Source organism: Microtus ochrogaster, chromosome 6, assembly GCF_000317375.1.
Source record: "Microtus ochrogaster isolate Prairie Vole_2 chromosome 6, MicOch1.0, whole genome shotgun sequence".
NCBI lineage: Eukaryota > Metazoa > Chordata > Mammalia > Rodentia > Cricetidae > Microtus > Microtus ochrogaster.
This window is the reverse complement of record NC_022013.1, coordinates 21,774,406-21,802,277: the sequence shown is the minus strand read 5'-3', so window position 1 is coordinate 21,802,277 and position 27,872 is coordinate 21,774,406. Positions and strand designations below refer to the sequence as shown.

Here is a 27,872-nt window from a genome sequence, read left to right as displayed (position 1 = left end):
AAGGGGAGTGAGAATGAGGACACAGAAACCACACTTGCATGCCTGCCAACTGGAAAAATTGATCCCTTCCAAAGTATAGATTTGTGTGTGCTGAACAGCCTGTGAGTGTGCATCCAGGGGTGGAATGCTCAGCTGTCATTCTCCAGCCCATGATTTATTAGAGTCTGCCAGCCAGCACATTTTCCCTGCCTCCAGCCGTTCTACACCTCCATTTCTGGATCACTTGGTCTCTGGAAGTCTCAACAGTTGACAAGGGGTCTCAGAATTGTATGGGAAGAAGAATGAAATGGCACGATCTACAGAACCTTGCCTGCCCCCCCACCCCCACCCCCGCCTTTAGAAATACTGCAGTATTTGAAGGATTTGAAGCTTTTAAAGGAGAGATAGAACTTCTTGTTTAGATCCTGGTGTTAGAAGGATCAGTATGATCTTTATGAGAGACAAAAGTATTACTAGAGAATTCAGTATTCAGAGCTGCCTTGTTCTCATACTCTTAGAGGTTTTATCTCTAGTGAGATAAATGGGGCAGCTGAAAAAGCAAGAGTCAAGGGATGTGTCCGGGCTGTAGAGAACTGAGACTGGACTACTAAGACAGGAGTTCTGCAGTGGAATCTTCAGCCAGCCCATTTAGGAGCAAACTTTCCACTCAGAGCTTTGTGGGCATGGGTTTATTTTTAATCAGCCTTCCTCCCTGCAGTGGTATTTATGATATAATGGTCTATATCTTAGAGCGCCTTCTGTTTACTATCTAGTCTCTCCTGCAGTTGAAAACAGAGACGTGACGACAGCAGTGCCTAAGTGTGCATGTGTCACAGATTGTAATTGACTCCCCATAACCAACTTCATGAAAAAGAGCACTATTCCTGTCATCTCATTTTGTAGATAAGGAAAGAAAGGCCCACATGGAAGTAAAAACACATTGCACTTACAAGCCCCCTTTAACTTTTCTAATTGTTTTCATTTGCATTTTCCATAAATGTGTTACAAACCACTTTCCATGTTTTACATTCTACTGGGATGAATGAATAACAAATAAATTACTTAAAATATGGTATGATTCAAGTGTTAGATGGCTGATAGATTACTAAATGATCAGAAGAGAAATAATGCTCAAAAATGCAGTGTGATGGGCTTGATATAGAGTTCAGTGGTAAATCACTTTTCTTTGAACACCCACGTCTAAAGCCCTGAACTCAATTCACGGCACTGCCTAAAAGAAAGGAAAAATGCAGAATGACAAGTTGGATGATAGATGGAATTGGCAAAGAGGACTGTGAAATCAACAAAGAAGTTATCAGGGAAGCAGTGTCTCCATGTGTTGTTACCCCGGCAGAAGAGGGGGCTAGACAGGAGAGAATGCCAGGCTGGGAGAGTTATCCTCCCACCACTGTAAGTCCAGCTCGTTAGGCTTTTTCATCCAGTTTCCTGCATCTGTAGGTCCCAGAAACATATGTTTCATTCTTTTCTGCCTTTCCCAGAGTGTGAGCCCATTGAGGCCATTGCTAAGTTTGACTACGTAGGCCGGACAGCCCGGGAGCTGTCTTTCAAGAAGGGAGCATCTCTGCTGCTTTACCAGCGAGCTTCTGATGATTGGTGGGAAGGCCGGCACAATGGTATAGACGGACTCATCCCCCATCAGTACATCGTAGTCCAAGACACGTAAGTGGGACCCTGGCCCCTTTGAGGGTGGTCTCTAATGCACTGTGGGAGTGAGACTTCAGTTCTGGAACTGTAGGAGCATGAGGGAGACTAATTCCCAAAACGGTTCGCAGGCTTAAAGTTCCATGGAGAACACCCTACCCCGGCAACTCAGTCTCCTCACTCTCTCTCCTCCCTTTAAATTGCCCCTTAATTCATTTGCTTTAGAAATGTGCCCGTCAGTATTTATATTTCTGTCTTATGAGTGATAGTGTGGACTTTTTAATTTGACCATGCCTATTTCCTTTCTGGAAAGGTCATGTTTTTTCTTCTTTGGTTTTTTGGTTTCATGAGACAGGGTTTCTCTGCAGCTTTTGAAGCCATTCCTGGAACTCACTCTGTAGACCAGGCTGGCCTCAAACTCACAGAGATCCGCCTGCCTCTGCCTCCTAAGTGCTGGGATTAAGGGCGTGCGCCACCACCGCACTGCCTTCTCTGTCTTCCATGTGTGTATTTTTGTTTTTTGAGAGAAGGTCTCTGTCTTAGTTAGGGTTATGATTGCTATGATGAAACACTATGACCAAAGCAACTTGGGGGAAGGGGGGATTATTTGGCTTACACTTCTATCACTAAGGAAGTCAGAATGGGAAACGGGGCTGGAACCTGGAGGTAGGAGCTGATGTAGAGGCCATGAAGGAGTGCTGCTTACTGGCTTACTCCTAATGGCTTGCTCAGCCTTTCTTACAGAATTCAAGACCAACATCCCATGGATAGCACCACCCACAGTGAACTGGGCCCTCACCAATCAGTCACTAATTAAGAAAATGCCCTCCAGTAGGATCTTTTTGGCTCAGTTGAGGTTCCTTCCTTCTAGCTTGTGTCAAGTTGACTGAAGACCAGCCAATAGTCTCACCTGTAACCTAGGCTGCCTTAAGCTCACTATATATGACTCACAGCAGTCCTACTGCCTTAGCCTCCCCCATGCTAAGCTTACAGGCATGAGCCACCAGACTTGGCTTCTTTTTAAACAACTACCTAAACCCCAACCTCCTAAGCCATTGATAGTAATTTCCACCTGCAAATGAAAATTGACAGGTTACTTTTTAGGAGAAATCTGGCTCAAAACACATGGTGAAAAAAGAAAAGTAAGGCAGAGAGGGAAAAGGATGTCGGAGAACCAGGGAAACCAGAGTGGACTCTAGAGATCTTAACAGATAGGCTGTGTTGGTTCCCACTCTTTGAAGCAATGTCTCCTAGGCAGGAAGTAGTAAACCTTGTAGCCTACCCAAACTTGCCTCCTTGTCCCTTTGCCCTAACTCTGCCCTCACACACTTCTTTAGGATACAGCATTCTCACTGTTTTTAGTCCTTCCCTTACGATTATTTTTTTAAAGGTTGATATCCTGAATGAGTCTACACCCTCTCAGCCTCTCCTGGGCTCGTTCTTCGGGGAATTCCTCCCTATGTTAATAACATCTCAAAGCTGGTGGCAATCTGTGCATGGACAGAACCCTCCCAAATTTAGCATTATATCTTCACTACGGGATCAAGAGAAGATGAATTGTCAGGGAGAAGGGCCTTTCTTTGTCATCAGTAGCCAAAGGGGCAAGGAGAGCAGTGGAGAAACCTGGGACCATCTTGGATACTCTGAGCGAGGCTAGATGTGCTACAACAGTGGCCATGTGTCCACACCCTGCCTCAATGCTGGCTCTCCCTCCAGAGCTACTCCAGAGCTTCCTGTCCTTACCAGCAGTGCTCAGGACCACAGATAAACACAGCCTGGACTTCCACCTCCATCTCCAGGAGGTGGTTCCCTCATGGCCGCCCCATGAGATGCCTTGAATCCAGGTGTCCCTAGCCAAGTTTTCCTGAGGAGCTGAGGGTCAAATAGAACTCAGTGGGTTATTTATTTTATTTTTATTTACACAACTCTCCAAAGGCCCTCAGGTTTCCTTGCCCCTGTTCACAAAATTAGCCCCACCAGGGGTTGCTGCTGCCTCCAAGCTGTGTGGGGTTGTCTGTATGTCCTAGAGCGGGGCGGGGGGGGGGCATCTTGCTGATTTAACACTGCTTTTTTATTGTTTTCCCTTTTCCCTACCTACCTGTCCCTTCTGCCCCAGCGAGGATGGTGTCGTGGAGAGGTCCAGCCCCAAGTCTGAGATTGAGGTCATGTCTGAGCCACCTGAAGAAAAGGTGACAGCCAGAACGGGGGCCAGCTGTCCCAGTGGGGGTCATGTAGCTGATATTTATCTTGCAAACATCAACAAGTAAGCTCTGCTTTTCATTTTCTGCTCCCCTAAATGATTCACTCACTCAGCCTCACCCCTGGCCTAACCCACCCTGCTCCTGTGCTGAATGCAGGGCTCCCAGCTCCCCCAACCTAACAGTCTCCATGTGTTTGCTGCTGCAAGGTGGATGGTGGGGCTGAGGAGGCTCACGTGGGTCTGAGGGCAGGCCCAGCCTCCAGCTGTCTGTTGTCATCCTGTGGTACTCTGTCTGTTCCACAGTGTCTGTCTGCTCAGACTTCCTGGCAGTCTTAGCCAAACCTTCATCAAAGCTTTGACCACCTTATGCAACTTGGTTTTGTGCTATTTCTTATCAGTGCCTTCACTTTTCCAATTCTTATTCAAATAGTATTTGGTATCTTCTTTGACCCTTGTCTGTCTGAAGATTCAGAATTTCATATGTCTTCCACCAGGCTACTGTCCACCAGGTGGGCTTACTTAGACGTCATGTATCTGGTTCTTCCTATCCTACATTCATGGCTATGGAAAAGGGAAGAGCACTGAACCCAAGGAAAGCTTTGTCCTGAGCTCCTAAACCATCCTGTGACCCTTTGCTCCTTTTCACACTAGCAGAAATCACTTTTCATTTTTTTCTTGTTGCTTTAGCACTGTGTATTATCCTTCCCTAGCAGTCCCTCTGCAGATGCCCACTCCTGTCAGCAGGCTTACTCTGACCCCAGCTTTCATTGTGGCCATTAGCAGTATTCTGAGGTTCTAACTCCATCCACACCTGCTGGCTATCTAGAGGGATTCCTCGTTCGCCCGCCCATGAGCTGCTGCCTCCCCAAGAGGCACTCAGGCTATTGGAGAACTAATCTCATCTCAAGGGGCCAGACACCAAGTCCTACAGACCTCTTTCCGCCAGACCCTGAACTGTGGCCCAGTGCCAGGAGGATGACAAGCCCCGAGGCACTCCTGGTGAACATGGATTGGAGATGACGTACAGTTTGTATTCCTTCCGACTTTGGAGGGGTGAAATGATTTGCACTTTGAAACCCTGTTAACCATAGCCTCTGGACACCGAGACTGGAAGGAGAATAAAAGATGCTTATTGTTTTTAAACTCTATGAGGTTGCCAGATCTCTTGGCTTTTTTCCAACCAGACAATAGAGGGGGTTGGGGGACATGGATCCTTGCTATCTCTTTCACACTCAAGTTCATCTGGTTTATTCAGCTTACTTCCTCAGTGTAGTCATAATTTAATCCAGACCAGCAGACAAGTTGAGGATTTTATACTTCCCTCCAGTCTGCTAGGAGGGCAGGCTAGTAAAAAGTAGCTGCCGTTAATCACATTTTTTTCATTATATACAAATCTGCGTTAATTACGAGCCTGCAAGCACAAGGCTATGAGCTTATTAAGCCAAAAACCAAGACTGGATAGTGGAGGGGAGATTAGATATTTATTTAGGCACTTTTATTTTTGTTTTTTATGGTGTTGGAGATAGAACTCAGCAAGCCACATATACAGACAGAGCACTCTACTGCCAAGCTGCAGCTTCATCCCTGGGTATTAAATTTTAAGTCAACATATATTTGATAGCATTTTACAAAGAAATTACAGAGAACAAAAGCTAAAAACATCTGGTAGAAAGTCAAGGTTGTTCCCTTAAACTCCTTGCTTGGTGGTATTAAGATTCTTACGATGAATTTCCTGGGGACAGAGCATAATCAAACCGTGTCAACATGATCTGTTCAAGCTTTCCCAGGCACCAGCCAGTCAATATATGAGTGACAGCCTCAGTATGAGTCTGCCTTTCCACCTCCCAGCTGCCTCCAGAACAGTGCTCCCATGAAACTTGAGTTTCCTGATTGCCTTGGAGAACTCTCTCCTCCTGGGCCCTCTCATCTGATTAACTCCTCCTCAGCCTCCAAGACTCGATCTAAATGTTCCCTATTTGGGTAAGCCTTCCTGACACCCTGAGTTCCTTGAGGTTGAAAATAATACCCTCATTCTGCATTCCAAAATGGCTTGAGTTGTTGGTACTCGGTGCTGTGCCTGGTTCCTCCTCCAGGCTGAGCTCCTTGTTTTGTTTTTTTGGCTGTACTTGCATTTATTGAACATGCCCCCATAAATATAAACAGTCCATTACATCTTTGGAAAGAGAAAAATGATTGCTATGTACATTCCTCACTGAGCTCTTCCAGGCCACTGTGGAGTCACTTCTCAGCATCATTTTCAAAGAACCGTTCTTCAGCTCTTGGATTGTGCTCCAAAGGAAGCTTCCTTGCTTCCTCGCGCTGCCCTTTTAATATTATTCACATCTGAAGTCTACTCCTGCCCTGGGTGAGAACTTTGTTCTAGTCTCAGCTGGCTGAGCTCCTTGTAATCAGCTTCTTTGTCTTCCTCGTCTTTGTGCCCCAGATAGAGCCTGGGATGGCACTACCACAGTCCCCTAAGTCTGCCTTCTCAGCAGTTCTGATCTGTGAGTCAGCCATTCTTGAATGGAAAAAGGAAATCAGCAGAGTTCTTAGGGTGTGACGTTTGAATTTAATCCCACATCCTATATTAACCATCTGCTTTGTGCCAAGCATCAGTGCTAGCTGTTGAGAGCTCAGAGTCTGGCAAGGCAAAAGACCATATGGAGGTAACTGAAAAGCTGGCGTATGGAAGCACCGAAGGAAGATGTGAAAGAGGAATCTCTTCTGTCTGTAGTTGAAGGTATTAGTGTCGTGGGAAACTTCACAAAGGACGGCTCATGGCAGCAGGGCCTTCCGAAACTAAAGATCATCCTCTTTCTGGTTGAGAATGGCTGACTCACACAGCTAGGACCTGCCTAGCAGCCACATTCATGGAGAGGCTGCTGGGCCACACCCTACTGGCCCTAGAAAGATAAAGCAGACCTCAGCTGTAAGCAGCACAAGAACTGACTTAAGACATTAGCTATGCTTCAGAGATGGCCCCCAGTCTGCAGCCCTACCATTACCATGCTGATCCCAGCTCAGCCCATCTTCCTCAGTAGATTCAATATCAGAGCTACACAGCTGCTATCTGAACTAGCAGCTTGATGACATCTTAATTGAGGTCCTTTAAAATCTGGTTCAAAAAAATAAAATTATTCAGTAGTAAACAGTACCCGTATAGCTAGGACCCAACTACAATCATCCCATCACAGGGTCATTTCAGAGCCTTTGTGGTATGAAATAAATTGGCCCAGGGCTGGGTGACTTAGGAGTTGTACCCTTTCTACCCTAAGATTAGGCACATGATGAGTCCTCTGTGCCACTGCAGTTTCTTGAAAAATTTCTTCCATGTCTATGAACAAGAAATAGCTTTTTGCCAGAGCTCAGATGTTGACAGGCTTGCTATAATACAGTTGAGCAAACTGAAATTTGGGGAAGTTAACTCCTGTTTCCAGCAGTTCTCTCCTCCTTGGTGACGGTGAAACTTTCTCACCTGGGGCTTGGGTTTCTGTTTAGGCAGGCAATGGAGTGGGTCTTTTCATGAATCTTTATCCCATTAGAAACTTTCTCTTGAACAGGCAATTTTTTTCTGACAGCATCTTAAATGTTTAGAACTCAAAGCTCACAACCACCAAGTAAGTATTCATTTCACCTTTGCCCAGGTAGGGGGTTGGAGGGAACCGATCCATAGAGAAAACAAGAGAAAGAAAAACTGAAGAAATAGGGTATTCTGTGTGACTTTCTTTAGATGTCCCAGGTGCCAGCCTCTGCACCTCTGTCACCATCCTAGCTCCCTTGGACCCAGGGCTTCCTGATCAGATGCCATTTCTGTTTGTTGAAGGCAAAGGAAGCGTCCAGAATCTGGGAACATCAGAAAAGCTTTTCGGAGTGACAACCATGGGCTGGGCAGTTCTCTGACTGACTCCTCCTCCCCGGGGGTGGGGGCTAGCTGCCGGCCATCCTCTCAGCCCATCCTGAGCCAGAATCTCCCCAAGGAAGGGCCAGATAAGTGTTCCATCAGCGGCCATGGGAACCTCAACTCAATCAGCCGCCATTCATCCCTGAAGAACCGGCTGGACAGTCCACAGATCCGGAAGGCTGCCACTGCAGGAAGGTCAAAAAGCTTCAATAACCATCGACCCATGGACCCCGAAGTCATTGCACAGGTAACTGAGGGGCCCTGGACAATAAGTAAGAAGTCTGCACTCATCAGTTACACTCAGAGCAGCCCCAGCTAATCAACAGAACTTATAACAGCCCAATCCTCTGTATGTTCTTTAGAGGGTGTAGCAGGTACCATACATGTGAACCTGCCAAGACAGCTTACTGAGCAGTCTCCCTATCCCTGTCTCCCCAACAAAACCTGAAAGGGGAATTAATAGAATCCTATCTTTTTATTCGTATTCTGTTTACCGGCTGTTGACTTTTAAAGACAGCAGTTAAGAATATTTTGATTAAGGTCCATTAGTTCAAGTTTCATGTGTTAAGACACTAAGGTAGAGTCTGGGGAGATGGCCCAGTAGATAAGAACACTTGCTACACAAGCAAGATGAGCTGAATTCAAATCCACAGCACCCACATAAAAGACTAGTTTAACCTTCTATGCCTGTAATCTCAGAGTTGGGGATTAAAGGCAGGCAGATTCCTAGAGCTTGCTGAACAGCCAGCCAACCTAGCCAAAATAACAAGCTTCAGATTTATTAACAGTCTCTACAGTAAGGTAGAGAGCACTAGAAGAGGATACCTGACATTTTCCTCTGGCCTCTGCACATAGAACACACACATGAAAAATTAGATGGATAGATAGGTAGATATATGGGTAGGTAGACAGATGGAGACAGACAGACAGATAGATGATAGAAACACAATAGTCAACTTTAGTGAAGCTAAGACTCAAATATAGGCCAGGTCCTATTTCTCTGTCCATCCCTGTCACCCCATTTCATGAAGCTGATCTCTAATACTTGTAGGTAATTAGTCCACCATCTGATTCTATACTAAAGATCCCAAAGTATTCTTGTTGCTTGAAGCTCAGGTACTAGAAAGCTTCCAGCCCAAAGTTCCAGGTAACAATGCAGATGAGCTCCCAGATTGTAGGACCTTCCTTTTCATCTGCACCACATTGATGGCTCTGTTTTCCATGAAATATTAGAAACCCAACTCGACCTCTAAACATCCAACTACTGGGGCCACTCCAAGCAGTTCTCTCAGACGTCTCTCCCAGCTATATAATTTTCATTAGAACAGGTAGGAACTCAGGGCTTGTTTTTGTCCTTTTCCTCGCCTCTTCTTCCGGGGTGATCTGGAAAGGGCAATAGAGGCTCTGTATTGTCTCTGTTGGTTTCGTTGGTGCTCTGCTTATGGAGATAAACCTGTTAGGTCCAGTGGTGAGCCCTGAGCCTGTGATGTCTTGCTTTGCTCATCTTCAATCCTGTTTAAGTTCCTGACAGCAATCTACCTTACACCATGGGAATCCTCCTTGATCCTCTTTTGGTCAGCCATTAACCAAAGTGTTAACACTGTGAACATACTACCTGCATTACAGGACAGAGCCAGGAAATAGAGTTCTTCCTAAGCATTCTAAAAGATTTGAGAAGCCCAGGAGTGTAGCTCCATGATGCAGGCTCAGAATGCTGGCCTAGCATGTATAGACTCCTGGGTTCCATCCCTGGCATTGCAGGAGAGGCGAAGAAAGGCTAATAAATGCCACAGTGATTGATGAAAATGAGTCACTATCATACATAACAAGCCTCAGATAGGAAACCCTGAGTGGGGAGCCTGGGGCTTACTTGAAACTTAGAATCTCTTTAAGTATTCTTGATCCCAAAGAGGAGTCCTGTGGTGGCTGTGGGGCGCAGTATTAAACACAAGTTTTCAGGGAGGGTATGGAAGCTGGGCACTCTAACTGGATGCTTGCCTACAAAGGTGCTTTGGTTCTGTCTTGAGCCTCTGGACTAGGGCTGCCATTTTTCCTAAAGTCTTCAGTACCTCCTGGTTTGTAGATGCTAACTTACCTATATGGGCTTTGGCTCCCCCTTTTGGCCACTCTTGGGTTACCTTTCATGGTGCAAGGTAGCAGGAAATGGTTTCTAGTTGCACACTTGGATGTGCCGGAAAATTGAAGCATTGTCCTGATAAATATTCAAGGACTTGCTTGGTTCCTGAACCTTCCTTAGCTCTTGTGAAGGAAGGAATAATCCCTTTAACCATTGGCCTTGAAATCAAGAAAATAAAGATTATATTTGATCTTTACCACTTTGTAAAATTTGTTCACTGTGTACACTTTCAAACATACACAGAAACACAGAGAATTATATCATCAATTTCTGTGTGCTCATTACCTTTCCCCTCCATTTAATTATATGTCATTTCATCAGAGACATTTCGGCACCTCTCACTAAAACCAAGGACTCAAGTTGAAAATATTCAGCTACTTCTTCTTTTTTAATATTTTTCTTAGTTTTTAAGTTTAATATATTTATGCAGTGTATTTTGATCATGTCATCCACTACTACCTCCAACTCCTCCTAATGCCTCCTCCCAAGCTCATGTCTTCCTTTTGTTACTATCTTTTTAAATACTTCCCTGAGTTCAACATATATATATATATATATATATATATATATATTTATTTATTTATTTATTTATTTATTTTTGGGAAGTATACTTTCCATATATGCATAGGTCTAGGGCCATTTACTGGGGCATGGTCAACCTACCAGAAGCCCCATCCCCAAAGTGAGTGACTCTTCCTCAGCAGCCATCAACTGCCAGTAGCTCCTCTGATAGACTCAGGCCCCTCCCCAGTTTCTGCTGGAATTGTGGCTGGCTTGATCTGTGAGGGTAACCACAAATGGTATGAGTTGATGTGTGAAGCAGCCTTGTCATGTCCAGAGTCATCAATTACTCTTTCTAAATTCCTGATGATGAAAGTCTCTCTGTCCCCTTTCTCCACATTCTGCACATTCATATATTCAAGGACTTTGGCCAAGTAAAATAAGGCATTTTATATTTGGTTTCATGGCTTGGCCTATTTGGTTGAAATAGGATCCTTGGGGACATCTGTCTTGGTTTGACTTACTTCTTCCTTTTTCCTGTTTTGCAGGATATTGAAGCAACAATGAACTCTGCCCTGAATGAGCTTCGAGAGCTAGAGCGGCAGAGCAGTGTTAAGCACACCCCTGATGTGGTCCTGGACACCTTGGAACCCCTCAAGACCTCCCCAGTGGTAGCCCCCACATCTGAGCCCTCCAGCCCTCTGCACACTCAGCTCCTCAAGGACCCTGAGCCTGCCTTCCAGCGCAGCGCCAGTACTGCTGGGGACATTGCCTGCGCCTTCCGGCCTGTCAAGTCTGTCAAGATGGCTGCTCCAGTCAAACCACCAGCCACACGACCCAAGCCAACTGTCTTCCCCAAAACAAATGCCACGAGCCCTGGTGTCAATTCATCAGCTTCCCCACAGTCCACTGACAAGTCTTGTACTGTCTGAGGGGTATAACTTAATTGTTCTAGACAAGGAGAATGACTGTTATTAAAATCTTCCTATTTAACTAGCTTGGAGACTTCAGTTGAAAATTAGATTCTAAGTTGTTCTTACAAGAATTAGCCTTCCCATTATCCAATCCTTGAGAATGAAGCCCTTGTTACTTCTTTTCCCTTCCTGGCCCTTCCCTCCGCTCTTTGCTCTCCTCTGTTGTAATCCAGCCAGCTACAGTACATAACTGTTCTTAGGTTAGCCAGAAACAAGTTTTCCATGATCAGGTTGCTAGGATATCTGCCAAGGCAAGACATGGGGACATGGGCCTATGTCTCTGCCCCTTCGTACCATAGAGGATATCTTGACCAGATGGTTGGTCGCAGTCACCTAGCTTTCAGTGGCATCTTGTTTTGAGTACTAATTTGAAAAATCATATATAGCCCAGTTTTCATTTTCTATAAATATATATTTGTGCGCATGCACGCTCATGCATACACACAGAGGTTTTTCTGGTCTCTGGTCTTTGTTGTTGTGGCATTTCACAGAGAAGCCACCAGGAGTCTCTGTTGTCCTCATAGAGATTTAGCAGAATGGATCAGTCCTGTGATCTGATGTGGGGTGGGGATTGTCTACTTCCTCTTGCCGTGAGCTGATCACTGGTTTTCTCATTTGCTCTGCTCCATTCTGTAGAAGGACAGCCCAGTCTTATTAAGGAGCTTTTAAAGGTTTTTCTGAACATATAGTCTTTTCTTCAGTTCTTGTCTTTGTCTTTGACACACCATTTTCCATTTAAGATGTCTTCCAATATAAGACAGTTTTATAGCTAGTTCCTTTTAGAGTAAAAAGTCTTCAAGTTTTATTGTGTTTATGCCAGGTTTGAGAAGGGTAGGAAATGGGTCCTCTTCCTCCCACCTTTTTTGGCATTTAGAACTTTTAAAATTCACTATCCTATTAAAGAAATTTAAGTTGCTCTCTGCTCATCCACAAATTGTTCCCAGATTAAAACGATTACAAGTTTACTTCTTGGCTTAGTTTTTTATAAGGCTGTCTCTGGAGATGGACTGGTGCTTGGAAAACCCTCATTCAATCTAGAGACCCTGGACTTTGAGATTGTTTTTTTGTTTGTTTGCTTACCCAAGTAAGGTCAACTAAGGGAACTTTGACCCTCCTACAAAGTCCAAATTATTTTTCCAAAACCAGAATTGTAAAAAAGTAAAGAATTAAATGCTTTCTGTGGGATCTGCCTTTGGCTGCTTCCGATGAGCTACCATGGAATGCTCTAGCCAACTTGCAAGCCTGGGGCTCGAACACCCACTCCTCTCCTAATGTTTCCCCAAGAGCACCAGGTCTTGGAAGTCATGGTTCAGGCCCATGTGCTACAACAGCTCCTTGAAGCTCAGGCTCACTCTTCTCTGGTTTCTGGTTTGAAAGCTCTTCTTTTGTTTAACTTGATTGTTTTTCTGTAGTTCAAGAGATGGTGGGTTTCCATTCAGGTTGGAAAATCTGAATGTTCTTAGCTTTGGGCTAGAAGAAATCCTTTTGGACCAATATGTGCAGTTGGTAGTAGGAACTTTAGAAGGCGGTGGACGTTTCTCTCTGTGTGAAGGAAATAGGGAGCCTGAAGGAGTCACTAATGAGAAGAGTAACTTGCACAACCAGGGAGACTAGAGAGGTGAGTGAGTCAAACTGCAAGGGACACCCCTAGGTCCTTGTCCTGCCTGGTTCTCACTGCTCTTTTTAATGACCTGGGCTTGTACTGCTCCTGAGCCAAGGGGGGCTTTCAGACCCAAGGATCTGTTTCCTTGCTGAAATGATCTCCCGCCCTTACATTCCTCTTGATCTAAGTGATAGACGCTTCCAGCCTGCCCTGTATCCTCTCTCCAGGACACTACTCTCTAAGAAGGTAAAAGTGGAGCTTCTTAAAGGCCATACTGTGGGTCTGTTCTTTTGTTCTTGCCCTCTCTTTTAGTCCTGTACATTTTTGTGTTTGTCATCCCTTTGGTTGATGTCCATCTGCTGATTTGCATAATGAACTGGACAGTGTACAAGTGGTTCCCTACTGACCCCAACTCTGGGAGCCTCACTGTCTTCCTTATCTCTGGTGCTTTTGACGCCTGTGAGATGGTCCTATTAAAAGGAGTAGGAACCAATAGGAGGAGAGTCCTCCTCAGCAGAGCTCACTTCAACTGGAATTGAGGTTGCACACTGTGATTTTTACACCCAAAAGCCAAAAGGAGCCGGCCACTCAAGGCCTTGGCAACTAGCCTTCCTCAGATAGGCTTGCCCGAAACCAGCATGATGCTTCCAAGAGCCCTGCTCTGCCCCTCGTGGCATGGATCCTTTCCCTGGTGTGGACTCAATCTTTGGGGAAGAAAAGTGGGGTGGGGCTGCCAGCATCCCAGTTTGGAAAGTAGAGGAGTTTGCCACCAGCAGCTTATAAACTGGAAATGCTGGTCTCTGCCAGCCCCTTCAGGCCACCCTTGTCTGTCCCCAAGGAGATGAGACATCCTCCAGTACCAGGATGAACAGACCACTGGAAGGGCTGGTGTGCATGGACTTCGGTTCAGAAGAGAACATAGATCTTCCAGGGAGCTGCAATGTGGTGGCGTCTGATTTGTATGTCACATTTGTGTAAAATGGTCTGTTCTTTAAAATGGTGTTGATAACTGGAATATTGTATCTATGCTTGAAGATGCTTTGTGTGAACCTAAGACTCACTCAGCCGATGTTGGATTGGGGAAAAATCCAAAGCACAACTTCAGAATAAAATACGTTTTTAGGTTCCGCTGCTGCAGGTCATCTCCCTTTCCCCACTCCCTGAAAGAACTGAGTCAAAACTGCGCTAACAGAGCGCACACCTGGCCACAGGAGGAACAAGGTGACCTTGGCTCCACTTGGCCCTGTGTGGAGCCTCAGAGGGTTTGTAGGAAGTCTAGTAAACTGTTGGCAGTCTGTGGCCATAAGAACTTCCTTAACAGAACCTGCCTTTGTTTTTAATAAGGACTGTTCATTTCTGTCTTTATGATCAGATTTCCCACTTGAAAGACTGAAACCTATAAAGCTGCTTGGAAACTTTGCCAGCTACGACTAAGGGTGGCCAGGTGGTTCTGTATTTGAAGATTTACCATTTGTGCTTAGTGTGCATGGCTGTTTTGCCTTCAAGTTTGTCTGTGCAGTACATGCGGGCAGTACCACAGAGGTCAGAAGAGGGCATAAGATTCCCTGGAACTGAAGTTACAGACAGTTGTGAGCTGCTGTGTGGCTGCTGAGACCTGAACCCCGGTCCTGTGCAGGAACAGCCAGTACTTTTAACTGCTGAGCCATCTCTCCAGCCCCTGCCAATGGTTCTTTGTCTTTCACAGCTACATCTCTGAGTCAGTCTGCCTTTGGCCATCCCCTGTATCTGGAAGAAGTTCTGACCAACATGCCTTGATGCTGATGGGGTGGAAGATACAGGAATGCATCCTCTCCCTTAGAGATGCTTTGTGCTTTGGTAGAAAGTGAGCTTGAGGGTAGAGTTCATACAATATTGCTGATTGCCCTACCACGTGTGCCTGCCATGATATGTTACCTGAAGCCCAAAGCAATGAGGTCAGCCAGTCATGTACTGAAACACAAAACTTGTCTCTTGGAAGCTTCACTTCTGAGTGAGAAAGCTGAGTCTGCAGAGTGCATGTGTCTGTGGTGTACATCTACATACACTTACACATACACATAGTTTGCTTGTTTGATCCTGGGTCTCCCCTTCTAGCCCTGGCTATCTCAAAACTCACTCTGTAGACCAGGGCTGGTCTCAAATTCTCAGATCTACCTGCCTCCACATCCGGAGTGCTGGGATTAAAAGTGTGTCCCACTATGCCCTTGAAAACTTTTTTTTTTTTTTTTTTTTTTGCTGAGACAGCATTTCTCTATGTAGCCCTAGTTGTCCTGGAACTTGCTTTGTAGAGCAGGCTGGTCTCAAACTCACGTAGATCCACCTACCTCTGCCTCCCAGTTGCTAGGACAAAAGATGTGCACCATCACAGCCAGTATCAGAATTATTTTTTAAGATGTTGCATAATTTTTAAAATAGCACAGTTGTCCTTATCGTCCCTCCTTGATGGTATATGAGCAACAGCTTAGTACTTGGTCCCATTATGCACACAGCTCATGTTTGTGTGGGGCTATTTAACCTCTCACACTGTAAGCTGCCTTCCTACCCCAAGTAAGGACACGTGTGTATGCATACATAGGTACATACATATTTAATGTTTTGATCTTATTTATCCTCCTCTAGTTCTTCCCAGACTCACCCCCCCCCCTTCCGTACCCACCCAGCTTTGCTCCCTCCTTCAAGGCTGATTTGTGCTGCCCAAATAGTCTTGGATATGTGACCTTCTACTGGAGCATAGTCTTCTTATCAGGGGACACACTATTAGAGAGCATTGACCCTCCCTTTCCAGCTGCTCACAACTGCTAATAACTCCTCTGCTAGGAGTGAGACTTCATGCCCACTCCCTTCTCTGTGCTGGGATTTGGTCTGGCTTACATTTGCACAAGTCTTGTGCAATGTGGACATTTGTAATGAATAAATAAATACCTAGTTATCAAAAGCAGCAAAATACCAAGGGAGGTAACAACTTAGAATAAATTCTTCAAAGCCTGGGGCCAACATTTGTTTTTAGGGAGCATAATATAATACCAGATATCTCTGAGGATAAGTCAAGCCTTTTAGTGGCATTGCCTGTGTTCAGTGGTAACACAAGGGTTCCTACCCCAGCCCTAGCATGGACACCTTCCTGTTTGTCTGCTATGTCCCTAGTATTCAGTGTCTTCTTGCTCTACCAGCTTGTCTTCTCTCTCTCTGTTAACAATGCTCATGCAGCACTGTTACCTGAGGCAAGTCAGAATTGAAACTGTTCTGCCACCCTGTGGTCCAGGGTCTCACCCCGGCAGCAGTATGTGAAGAGATCCCTGGAACCATAGAGTTGCTCAGATGGAGCCAGCTCTTAGGCTGTGGGCAAAGCACCAAAGATGCTTTTAGAGAATCCTACAGCCAAGGTCATGCCTTTGGGGTCCTCTTCCATATATATTCTGATGGGACGTTGATGGAAGCAGTGAACAGCCAATACATAAATGCATTTCTACCAAATGGGAACCAAAACAAGAGACCGGGTGAGTATGGATTTAGGATTATCCATTTATAGATCCCATTTTTCTAGGAAGGTAGGTGAGAAAGGATTTCATGGCGTATTCACATCCTCCTGCTTTAGCCTCTTGAGTGCTGGGGTTTCCAAGCATGAGCTGCCACAGTGACAGGAAGTTTCCTTTGACTCAGAAGCTAACCCTATATTACATGTGGCAAAGAATCAATTAGTTAATAACCGACTTTGTCTATTCAAGCGCTGAGCTGAGCAGGAAAAACAGGCAGTAGAGCTTGTTTCCTACCCAACATATAAGAAAGGCAAAATAAGTAAATGTGAAATGTTGCTGGGTTGGACAAGAAAGGCCATTTTGGAGCTGTGTGACACGTGCAGTAGTTCCAGATACACATTAGCTGAGGCAAGAAGATCACAGCTTAAAGCCAACTTTGGCAATATAAGACTCCATTTTTAAAGGGGGAAGGCCATTGTGGTCTGAAATCAAACATGGAAAATGAAGATTTCTGCTTAGGCAGGCCATGCTGAGACGACCAAAAGATACATAAGTGGGAAGATGTAAGAGTTGAATCCAAACTGAGATTTCTGATGTGGAGTGTAGATGGAATGGGGAAATCTGGTTAAAAAAAAAAAAAAAAAAAAAGATGGAGTTAGCCCAGCACCTAGGTGGCAAAAGGGAATACACCACAGCAACCAGGAAAAGGAAGCACTTGACAAAGGGAGGGACCAACTGATAAATGGCCAGTGACATGAGGATGAGGTAAGGCTGGTGTGAAAGGAAGCATTTTTTGTTGGGCATGGTGGAGCACACCTTTAATCCAAGCACTTGGGAGGCAAAGACAGGAAGATCCTGTGAGTTTGTGATCATCCTGGTGTACCTATCAAGTTCCAGGGCAGCCAGGACTATTTAGAGGTACCCTGTCTCAAAAGAAAAAAGGGGGTGAAGGGCTGGGGATGAGACTTCTTGGTATATAGAGAGATCCTGCCTCAAAAAAGGAAACATTTTTCCTCAAACAAAAGGAAAGGATTTTTCTGCAGATGGGAAATAACATCTTACTAGAGTGGACTAGGTGGCAGAGAAGGAAGACCCAGCAGCTCCGAGAGTTGGGAGCATCCAGAGGAGTCAAGGACCAGGGTTTGTTCTACAGACAGACAGAGTGGAGGCACATTTGCTCGCTCTGCGGGCAGACCCAGGAGAGACAGTCTGGAGGGACAGCTGAGTTGCATAGCCCGAGGGGAGGTGGCAGTGCCAGCAGAAGGGACATATGATCCTGTCTCAGGAGGAACAGCAGATACCAGGGTAGGCATAGACAGGCAGTGGCTGTTGAGGAATGAACTCACTTTCAATTGTTTCTTTCAGTTCGACTAAATTGAAGGTGGGGTCTTAAGGAAACATACTTCCAGATTAGACTGTGACAGATAATTGCACAAGGACCAGGTTCCTTGGGGGCCTGGATAGTGCACCCACAGCCCCTTTCCCATTGCTTGGGAAGAGAAAGAGTACTAGTTCTGTCTGTAGTGTTTAAACCCCCTGCACCAAAACTCCTGGTCAGAGTTGACTTACGAAGGTGTCAATTAGCTGTAGGCTCCGAGGTTTTGTCATTTAGCCTCTGTGACTAAGTACAGCCAGTACCCAGCCCTATAAACAAGCCTACACACAAATACCTCCCTGCCCCGATTCTTTCCTACTTTTAAGGTACTGGAAAGCAATGTGTGTGCAGGGGGTTGCAGCAGCTACTAATGGGTATGGAATCTCAGCCTTGTGCATGCTGAATTGTACTACTACTTAGCTGCACTCCCAGCTTTAGCTTGGTTGCCCTATTTAGGCTGACTCTGAATTACTAGGCTCAAATGAACCGCCTGCTTCAGCCTTGCTGGAAGCTGGAACCACAGATGTGCCACTCTGCCCAAAATAATACCTATTCCAAACCCACTGGGAACCAAGTATGTCATCTCTTTGTTTTATACCAATCCTATGAGAAAGGTTAAATGAGAAGTCCTTTTTAGGAGGTGGCTTTGATGATGATGTAGTGGCCTTTTCTACCACACCAGCCTCCATCAGTAGCAGACATGAGGGTTTTTTTCCAGAGTTGCCACACACACACACACCCCTCTGGTCCCTATGCTGCCTTTGGATTGCCACTACTTCTATGATTCCTTGGGCCTGGGAAGATGTAGCAAGGCCCCATATGGACGTCTCTTCTCTCCAGGCTCCTGAACTTTCCATACAGTGGGCAGGACAGTCCTCCATTTTGTCCACACCAAGGAAGTTTCCTCCCAGAATCTGTTGGTAAAGTGCCATGTTAGCAGCGCAGTTCTGCCTTGCTGGTTCTCCCTAGCATCCCAAGTACAAGGCCCTGAACTATCCATGCTCTTGTCATGCTTCAGCACCTCTGCCCCTGCTTCCTATGCTTGAACTGGTTCCCCTTTTCTGCCTAACTCTGAGCACCCAGCAAGCCTGACAGCCCTTCCTGCTGCCCCGTCGAGGCCCACAAAGCCACTGTTTCCTTAGTATGTATCTCCTTGTATTCACCACCTTGTCCAGCACCCCACATCTCTGGGATAAGATGCCTAGGCCTCTCCTTTTCTGCCCTGAGCACACCGGGCCTGTTTCATGGGAGATGCTAGGCTTGATTCTTGTGTTAGAAGATGTGAAAGTCCCTGAGGAAAAGAGATTAATTAGGCTAGTCAGGGAAAGTGAGCAGCCTTCAGGATAGGCAAGGTGATTCTGTAAACCTCAATGGCCAAAACAGTATCCCTGGGGGGCCAGAGGGGTACTCCGATCATGAAAGTCATTCAGATGACTTTCTAGACCAGTGGTCCTCAATGTGTGGGTTGTGACCCCTTTGGGGGTTCACATATCAGATGTCTTGTATGTCAGGTGATTTATATTACAATTCATAACAGTAACAAAATTACAGTTATGAAGTAACAACAAAATGTTACGGATGGAGTCACCCCAACATGAGGAACTGTATTAAAGGGTGGCAGCCTTAGGACAGTGGAGAAAGCACTGCTCTAGACTGATGGAGCAGCCGCATTGAAAGGAGTCACCTTTCTAGAGGTTAGGAGACTCCTGCAGCAGCAGCTAAGTGATTTGCTAGAGAAAGCAAGTGCTTCTGTCCTCTTCACGCCCTGGGTGATCAGCAAGTACAGGTCCCCTGTGCTCTTGCCAGGTGGAGACCTGTGACACACAAGCCGGAGTGTGGAGCCCTCAGGGACGCCCCTCCTGACCCTGCTGCGAGAAGCCACTTCAGGGCCTCTAGCTGACAGGCTACTATCAGGTGAATCTGTCAGCCAAGGCAACAAGCTTGGGGCCTGTTCTTGCCTCTCCTCCCTCTGATGGGGTGGGGCTGGCAGGAAATCACCAGGTGTGGCCAGGGAAAGTCCCACCAACATTCTAGAGAAACATGGAATTTCCTGGTTTTAACCACTCATCCAACTGCCCACTCAGAGCTGACCAGAGCAGCACAGACCCCTTCCAGCTTCCCAGGATATCTAGGGCACAGGGTTATGGCCGAGAAGGTGGCAAATCACAGGCAAATTACTAAAGGTATGTAAGACTTGATTCTATCCAACGTGGTCTGAAAATCACTTCCCAGTCTTTCAGAGTTTACCAGATACTACATCCTCTGCCATCCACACATCCTAAAGCCAACCTTCTGGCTGTGGTCAGAAAGCTCCCCTGCAGCGGGGGTGGTGGTAGGGTTGGCTGTGTGGCTGTGTGTGAGGTCAGTTGAAGCAGAGGCTATGACCTGGGTGTGTGCTTGTTCTTGTAGGCTGTAAGGAAGACAAACCCTGTCCAGCTTCTGGGAGAGGCCAAGCACAGATCTTGGGCCTTTCTAGGCAATTTTCAACTTGGTTAGCTTATTTCACCTCTTTAGTTGATTTTAAGCAGAGCCCTGAATCCCCCTGCCAAAGATACCAGCACAGCACTCAGTGGCCTGTCACAGAAGCCCCAGCCCCAGTTGCTGACTTTTTTTGTGGCTCAGACAAGGGTCCTATGGCTTCCACTTGACAACTTACAGCATCCTCTTTCCCTTTCCTGCTGTGGGGTGGAGGTGTGTGTGGCAGCGGCTGAGCTGCCTGTCTCTTTAAGAGAGAGAGAGGAAGGGAGGGAAAGAGGTGGGGAGAGGGAGAGAAGTGAATCAGGAAGTAGGATAGAACTTAGAGCCTGGGCTCTGCTCTTCTGGGTACCCACTGCTGTCAGAGAGGCAGGAAAGGTCCAGGGCCATCACCACTAGCTTTGCCTGTGTGTGGATCTTGGGGGCTCATGGCTACCAGGATTGACTTCAAGGCCTGAAATCCCTGGGGATGCCACCCAGTCCCACAAGTCTACATTCCCCTGCAGCTGAGCTGGGAGATGGGGTGAGTGTGTAGGGGCTGTGGAGGAGGGTGGCCTGGGGGAGCCAGGTGGGGCAGCCTCAAGGAAACACTCAACTGAATGCCCCCCTCCCGTATTTCTCGAGGCTGCTGGGAACCTGGTGGTGTACTGCACTCCTTCTGTTGAAAAAGATAACGATTCTCAGAAAGGATTGTTTGGAGGCCTGGTAGGGGCAGGGAGGAGTATGGCCCTGAGGAGACTGGTCAAGAAGTTTCCAATCTTGGCCTCTGCTTCCCAACATGCTGATGCAAAGCTGGGGTTCAGCTCTGGGTACCCCTACTGACCTCTGCTTGGGATCTTTTCCCTGAGGCCCAGAATAGCTAGGAGAGGTTCCCAGAGCATGGGAAAAGAGGCTGCAAACCCCCCCCCCCAGTCTTGTAGGGAAGGTGACAACAGGAAAGAGTTAAAAAGCTGAGACCGGTGGCCTTTGATGGGGCTGAGAATCAAACAGCACCGAGGGGGCCTCTCATCCACCCACCCTTCTCTTTCCGGTGTAGCTCAGCTCCTGAACTTGCCCCAGACAGAAAGCATAATACATACTTGCCAGGGAGAGCCTGCCTGATTCTGGGCTACTCGGAGTGCAGGTAAGTACAGCTGCCACAGAAGAACCCCCAAGGAGGATGGGGATCCATGAGACGGCTGGTGTTGGTTCACTGGAGGCTGCTGCACATTCCATGTGGAGAAGGGGTTGGTGGAAGATGAAAGTGCACAGTGATCCAGAGGTGCCCTAGTCAGAGCTTCCAGGCACAGAACACAGGACCGTGCAGCCCTGGGGGATTCTGTTCCGTGCATCTCACTGCCCATCTCCCTGACCTCAGCTGTGCTTTGCCCTAATGCCAGAGCTTGGCTGAGGACCAAGGTAGAGTTATGAAAGTGATACCAATCTGGTGCCCCTACTTCCCAAGCCTAGGACCTTGACCTCCATTCCCGTATGCCTCGCCTGAGCTTCACATTGGTCTGACTCTTCAGCCATGTGGAGAACCATGGCTACTCCTTCACGTTGCTTTGGAAGGGCTCACCAGCAGCCTTACTTTTGCATAATGCAAAACTAGGGCGTGACTACTGCTCTCTTCAAGTGGCTTCTGGCTCAAAAGTTGACATTCTCCAGGTTTAGCATCTTTAAATGAGAGGACCAGCGGGGACCTAGCTCGCTCAGTCTGTAGAATGCTTGCCTAGCACGCAAAGCCGTGGGTTTGATCCCCAGCACCTACTTAACAGGGAATGGTGGTGCACAACTAGATCCGAGCATTTGGGAGGGAGATGCAGAAGTTCAAGACCATCCTCAATACCACCGAAGGTACTGGGCTGGCTACTCTGTCTTTAAAAAAAAAGAATAGGCTCAAAATCGAACCATCTTTGGTTTGAGACTCAGTGAGCTGCTGGAGCAGGAAGAGGCCCTGCCTAAAGCAACTTTATTTCAAAACATTGAAGGGGTGGTGGCTCCTCCTGCCCCCAGGCATCCCCAAAGGCTGACTCTGGCCCTGTCTTGCAGATAGGCCGTGGGTGCGACTTCTGAGGCTACACCTTCTAGAACTGGTTGCTTTAGAGGAACCAGCTTTGAGGGGAACAGGATGAGAGCAAAGATGGGGAGCAGAGTGTGGACAGTCTCAGATCTTCCCCAGAGCTCTTTGCCCTTGTGTGCGATGGTCTTAGATCCTCCCCACTCTCCTCCGTCACCTACCCCTCCCTTTTGTTCCTCCCATCCTTTCTCCCTAGCTGTCTTCCCTGCAGCTCTGCCCCTTCTGGAAAAGCACTGGGCCAGCCCTGACTGCCTGGTGAGCAGCTGTTAGCTCCCAACAGTAGGAAGTTTGGGGCCAGGCAAGCAGAGAAGGGAGGGTGAAGGGGGGTGCTCCAGACTCATGTTGCAATCCTGGAGATTTGTGACTGACTCTGCCTGACCCTGGCTGACCCAGGGCCCTTCTTCCCGCACTGTGTCTGCTTCCTGGGACAGTCCCAGGCCTAGATGCCGAAACTCTGAGTCCCCAGTGCCCGAAAGAGGTGATAGAGAAAGTCCCCCTAGATTGGCCTACCTCTGAAAGGTATTGGAAGGGACCTGGGGCACAGGACAGAGAGAAGTGCCCATGGAGAAAACATGCAAGCTTGAGGCCCTCCTGCTGCTGTTTTGTTTCTTTGGGGGGAAGTTACTTAATCTTCCTGTACCACCATTTCCCCCGGCTCCCTTGCCTGTGCCATGGCCACATAGAGCCCTTTGTGGGATGGTCTTGGGAGCCGATGGCTGGCTGGCAGTATCTATTTCAGATCATGCCTGGGACCTTGGGACCCCCAGTGGTTGTTTGTTTTGTTTTCCCAGGTGGAAGGTAGCCAAACCTGGGAGATGCAGAGTACAGCTAATTACCTATGGCACACGGATGACCTGCTAGGGCAGGGGGCCACTGCCAGTGTGTACAAGGCCCGAAACAAGGTAATAGCAACTCTGGCCCCAGACCCTTACATGCCCTAAAACTAGCTCTCTATTGGGCATTCGGATTCTGTGTAGCTGGGAAACGGTCCCATGCCTCTGTTCTGTCTACCCTGATGAGAAAGGACTCATAGGTTTGAGCTGAGGTGTGAGATGCTGGAAGAATCCCTCGGAATGCTGCCTCTGTCAGAGACATGTTGGGACTAGAGGGCAAGGCAAAAGAGGAGGTGACAGCAAGTGGGATCTAGGAATGGCAGGACTGGGAGGTTGGGCCTGTCTGGGTTTGTCCTACAGTGGCTGCGGAGCTGTGTCAGAATACACCCCGTGTTCAGGAGCTGCAGGCCGGGTAGACTGCCCAGGCAGTTCTTATCTATGGCAAAATGAGCAATAGCACAAGTCATCCCTTGTGGGGTACCAGGTGTGTCACCTACAAGTGCCACTCCAGCACCCTGAGTAGGGGAAGGGGCTGCGATGTAAGCCCATCCAGCCCCCGCAAAGAGAGGGAAAGGAGGCAGCTCCCTGATGGGTAGGACCAGTATGGTCCCCTTGTTGATTCCCAACCCTATGCCCACATGCCAGAAATCTGGGGAGGTGGTTGCTGTAAAGGTCTTCAACTCAGCCAGCTACCGGCGGCCCCCCGAGGTGCAAGTGAGGGAGTTTGAGGTGCTGCGGAAGCTCGACCACCAGAATGTTGTCAAGCTCTTCGCTGTGGAGGAAACGGTGGGTCCTCTGCTTGGTTAGAGAAGGATGCACTTGATCGTGGCTTTTGCAGGCCAGGGATAGGCAAGTCAAGGCTCAGCAGCAGTCCAGAGCCCCGGTGGGGGCGGGCGGGGGGATGGGCGGGGTAAGGAACCCGTGGTGTGGGACCACATAGGGAAATCATTAGGAAAGGAAAGGGGGACTCAGTGCCCGATTACAGAGGGTTTCTTGGGTTCCTGTGTCTGGGATGGAAGGCCAGGCAAGAGGCTGCGCCAGGGAATGAGTGCTGTGGGCTCTAGGTAAGGAACCTCCTGACAGGCAGATGTCAGAAGTACCCCCCCTCTTCAAGCCTCCTTCTGCCCTGTGCCCAGGGAGGCAGCCAGCAGAAGGTGATCGTGATGGAGTACTGCCCCAGCGGGAGCCTACTGAGTGTCCTGGAAGACCCTGAGAACACATTTGGGCTTCCCGAGGAGGAGTTCCTGGTGGTCCTGCGCTGTGTGGGTGAGCCCTGCCCCATCCCCAGGTCCTCTGCACCGGCAAGGTCCAGGATGAGTGCGCTATTCTGAAACAGGTGTCCCAGGGGGCCTGAGGCAGAGGGGTGGGCCACGAGGACCCACATGATTGATTCAGCTCAAAGCCGTAGAAAGAACGTTCTAAAACGATTGTTTTCTGGTGTTGAAGGTAGCATCATTCACAGCAGGCAGCAGGTAAGACAGCCAAAAAGGATTGGGTGCCTGCAGGCAGTGGGGTAGCCATACAGCGGAGGGACTTCTCACACACAGGCAATGTGGACGAAACTGGAGGAAACTGCTGAGGGATCTAGCCATAGATGCAAAAACCACACTTCAACTAGGGTGCAGCTCCTGGGGGAGTCGGGTTGCTGGAGAGAGAGGCAGAATGCTGTGCGGGGCTGGGAGTGCGGAGTAGGGAGTGCTGTTTGATGGGGTGGAGGAGGAGAAGGTTAATGTGCTTAAAACCGGTTAAATTGAGGGCCACCCTGGGGAGGCCGAGGCAGGCTGATGAGGAATTCCAGGGCAGCCTGGGCTACATAGTGAAACATATCCAAAACCAAAATTTTAAATGATAACTGTTGTTAGGTTTATTTTACCACAAGTCAATAATAAGATGGAGACGATGTACCCCGCCCCCCCACACAAAATCTAAATAAGTCAATATTATGATGCCCTTGGGATCCCTTCCTTTTATTTATTAAAAAATAGATGACAATGTGTGTGAGTGTTTTGCCTACACGAATGCATGCGCACTGTGTGTGATCTGGTACCCTCAGCGGTCAGAAGAGGGTGTCAGACACCCTGGACCTGAAGTTACAGATGGTTGTGAACCACCATGTGGGTGCTGGGAACTGAACTTGGGTCCTCACAAAGAGTGGCAAGTGCTCTTAACTGAACCTTCTCTCCACCCCCCCCTTAAAATTTATTATATTATTTTTACTTTATGTGTGTGGGTGTTGTGCCTGTACATGTCTGTGTACCGCATGCATGGCTGGTGCCTGCAGAGGCCAGAAGAAGACACTGGATCTCCTGGAACTGGAGTTCTAGTTGTGAGCTGACCTGTGGGTGCTGGGAATTGAACCAGGGTTATCTGAAAGAACAGCCCGTGCTCTTAACCAATGGTCCCTCTCCCCAGCTTGGAAAGCCCCTTCTTAGCCCTCTGGGCTTCTCTGTTCTCCAGTTTTCCCTGTACTGAGTCCCCTGTGCAGCCTACTGTTTATTTGTCCAAGGACAGACTCTTCCTCAGGACAAACCTCAGACATTAGACTGACTGGTCCCTAGCTGAGCCAAGCTAGGAACCGTGCTCTGTCTGTCCCCAGTGGCTGGCATGAACCACTTGCGGGAGAATGGCATCGTCCACCGTGACATCAAACCTGGGAACATCATGCGCCTGGTGGGGGAGGAGGGGCAGAGCATCTACAAGCTGTCCGACTTCGGGGCTGCTCGGAAGCTGGATGATGAGGAGAGCTTTGTTTCTGTCTACGGTACGGAGGAATACCTGGTAAGTGACATGTTGGAGACCCTCTGCCCCAGCTGACAGCCCCTTGCTTTGTGCCTTCCTAAGCGTCCCCTAGGACCCACACACTGCCCCTCCATGGCTACCATCTACCTTTCTCCCATAGCACCCTGACATGTATGAGCGGGCCGTGCTTCGTAAACCCCAGCAAAAGGCGTTCGGGGTGACTGTGGATCTCTGGAGTATTGGGGTGACCCTGTACCATGCAGCCACCGGTAGTCTGCCCTTCCTCCCCTTTGGTGGGCCCAGGCGCAACAAGGAGATCATGTACGGTGGGCAATGGGGCAGGGAATGAAGGGGACATCCCCCCCCCCCCCGGACTTCTTCCTGGCAGACACCTGGCCCTTCCCCTACTGGGTCCTGCTGTGTCTCCTACCCAGGTCCCTACCTGGGGTCTTTCGGAGCCACTGCTGGTCAAGCCAGAGGCACAGCCTTACACTCCTGGCTTGGTAGAGAACACTCATACCCCTTTGTGGTAGTTCAGTGTTCCCTCTAGCCCTGCCTCCCCGTTCCTATCCCACCACGTCTCCACTAAGGCTCAAGGAGGCTTGCAAGGTTGCCTTGGCTGTAGGGGTGAAGATGGAGCTGGTACCCAGGCACAAGGTCTTCCTAGTGTCTCTCACTGACTGATAAGAGGAGTTAACAGGGGTTGCCAGGACGTACTGCCCAGAACCAAAGAGCAAACCACAGAAATGAGGGCCCTACAATACAAGGATCCGCTGAGCTGTTACTGATGCTGTATAGGAGAAAAGGACCAAGTCTTGGGACAAGTTCCCAAGGTTCTAGCTGGAGGGCAGGTGGGAAAACACCTGCTGGACCTAGTGCCAAGAACTCATTATAAATAAATATTGGGGAAGAAAACCTTAAGTCTACATTAGCTGTAGGTAGTGGGCAGTTGAGAGGAGAGGGCTTTGGGGTTGCAGGGTGGTCCAGAAGGAGTGCTTGTGACAGCACTGGTGGCAGTTAATGGCCTGCCGAGGTACAGAGAGGCAGAGCACGGTGGCTTTGGAAGTCAGAAGTGCAGTGGTCTAAGTTCAGGGATGTGAAATCGTTCTGATGGTTCCCTCAGAACTGACCAGTTGTTAGCGTCTCTTCCCTCCTCCATCCTGTAATAAACGGAAGTCATCTCAGAGCGTTTCTCTTAGCAGTGTGTCATCAGGAAGGTTGGTGCGTGCACCCTTGGTCCTGGGGCGAGCTGCGTGGAACTGATATTAGGTTTGGGGACCAGGGGGAATGTTGGAATGGAGTGGGCTATCAGGGAAGACTAGATTGGGGGAGCAGTTAGAAAAGTGAGGCGAGAATGTTTGGCACGGAACTCAGCACGGCACAGATGTGGAGGTGGCTGGACTTGGAACAGCCATAGTGACAGCGAGACGGGCTCTGCCTAAAGCCAGGAGCTTGGCTGGGCAGAGGTGATCTCACTGTTAGACCCAGGGCACCCCAGTGTCATTTTCCAGCTACCTCACAGTGGCTGGGTGACATGAACCGCTCGCTCTCTGGTTGGAGTTTATTGTTTCTTAAATTTGCGGGTAAGAGAGAAAGTAGGATGAGTGGGTGGTGCAGGAGGGGGGTCTAGTGGCCTCATTCTGTCCCGCTATAGGTACAGAATCACAACAGAGAAGCCAGTCGGAGCCATTTCAGGGACTCAGAGGCAAGAGAACGGGCCCCTAGAGTGGAGCTATAGCCTTCCCATCACCTGCAGACTGTCCATGTAAGTGAGAGGGGCAGGCTCTCTAAGAGAGGGATCACCTCTTTCTGCTGAGTCAGGTCTTCTGGGATGTGTCAGCAGAGCCCTGGGCGCTCAACTTCTTTTTTTTTTTTTTTTTTTGGTTTTTCCAGACAGGGTTTCTCTGTGGCTTTGGAGCCTGTCCTGGAACTAGCTCTGTAGACCAGGCTGGTCTCGA

The 27,872-nt window shown here is 48.1% G+C and overlaps 2 protein-coding genes across 6 annotated transcripts in view; both read left to right on the top strand.

Moving 5' to 3' along the window:
- Positions 1-14,084, top strand: part of Srgap2 (SLIT-ROBO Rho GTPase activating protein 2) — a 225,990-nt gene extending 211,906 nt beyond the window's left edge. For 3 of the 5 annotated variants that reach the window (XM_013346755.1, XM_005348323.2, XM_026779645.1), the window contains exons 20-23: positions 1,479-1,659; positions 3,758-3,904; positions 7,665-7,989; positions 10,929-14,084. In XM_013346755.1, coding sequence (XP_013202209.1) covers positions 1,479-1,659; positions 3,758-3,904; positions 7,665-7,989; positions 10,929-11,312 — 1,037 coding nt within the window. In that variant the 3' untranslated portion in view covers positions 11,313-14,084. Of the gene's footprint in view, positions 1-1,478; positions 1,660-3,757; positions 3,905-4,551; positions 4,990-7,664; positions 7,990-10,928 lie in introns of those variants that run through there. The other 2 variants (XM_013346756.2, XM_026779646.1) reach the window with 2 other exon arrangements.
- Positions 14,085-20,610: 6,526 nt separating this feature from the next.
- Ikbke (inhibitor of nuclear factor kappa B kinase subunit epsilon) overlaps positions 20,611-27,872 on the top strand; it is a 25,748-nt gene continuing 18,486 nt past the window's right edge. Inside the window, exons 1-7 of the mRNA XM_013346700.2 lie at positions 20,611-20,806; positions 23,134-23,244; positions 23,821-23,961; positions 24,312-24,441; positions 25,772-25,953; positions 26,075-26,235; positions 27,569-27,679. Coding sequence (XP_013202154.2) covers positions 20,753-20,806; positions 23,134-23,244; positions 23,821-23,961; positions 24,312-24,441; positions 25,772-25,953; positions 26,075-26,235; positions 27,569-27,679 — 890 coding nt within the window. The 5' untranslated portion in view covers positions 20,611-20,752. The remainder of the gene's footprint in view (positions 20,807-23,133; positions 23,245-23,820; positions 23,962-24,311; positions 24,442-25,771; positions 25,954-26,074; positions 26,236-27,568; positions 27,680-27,872) is intronic.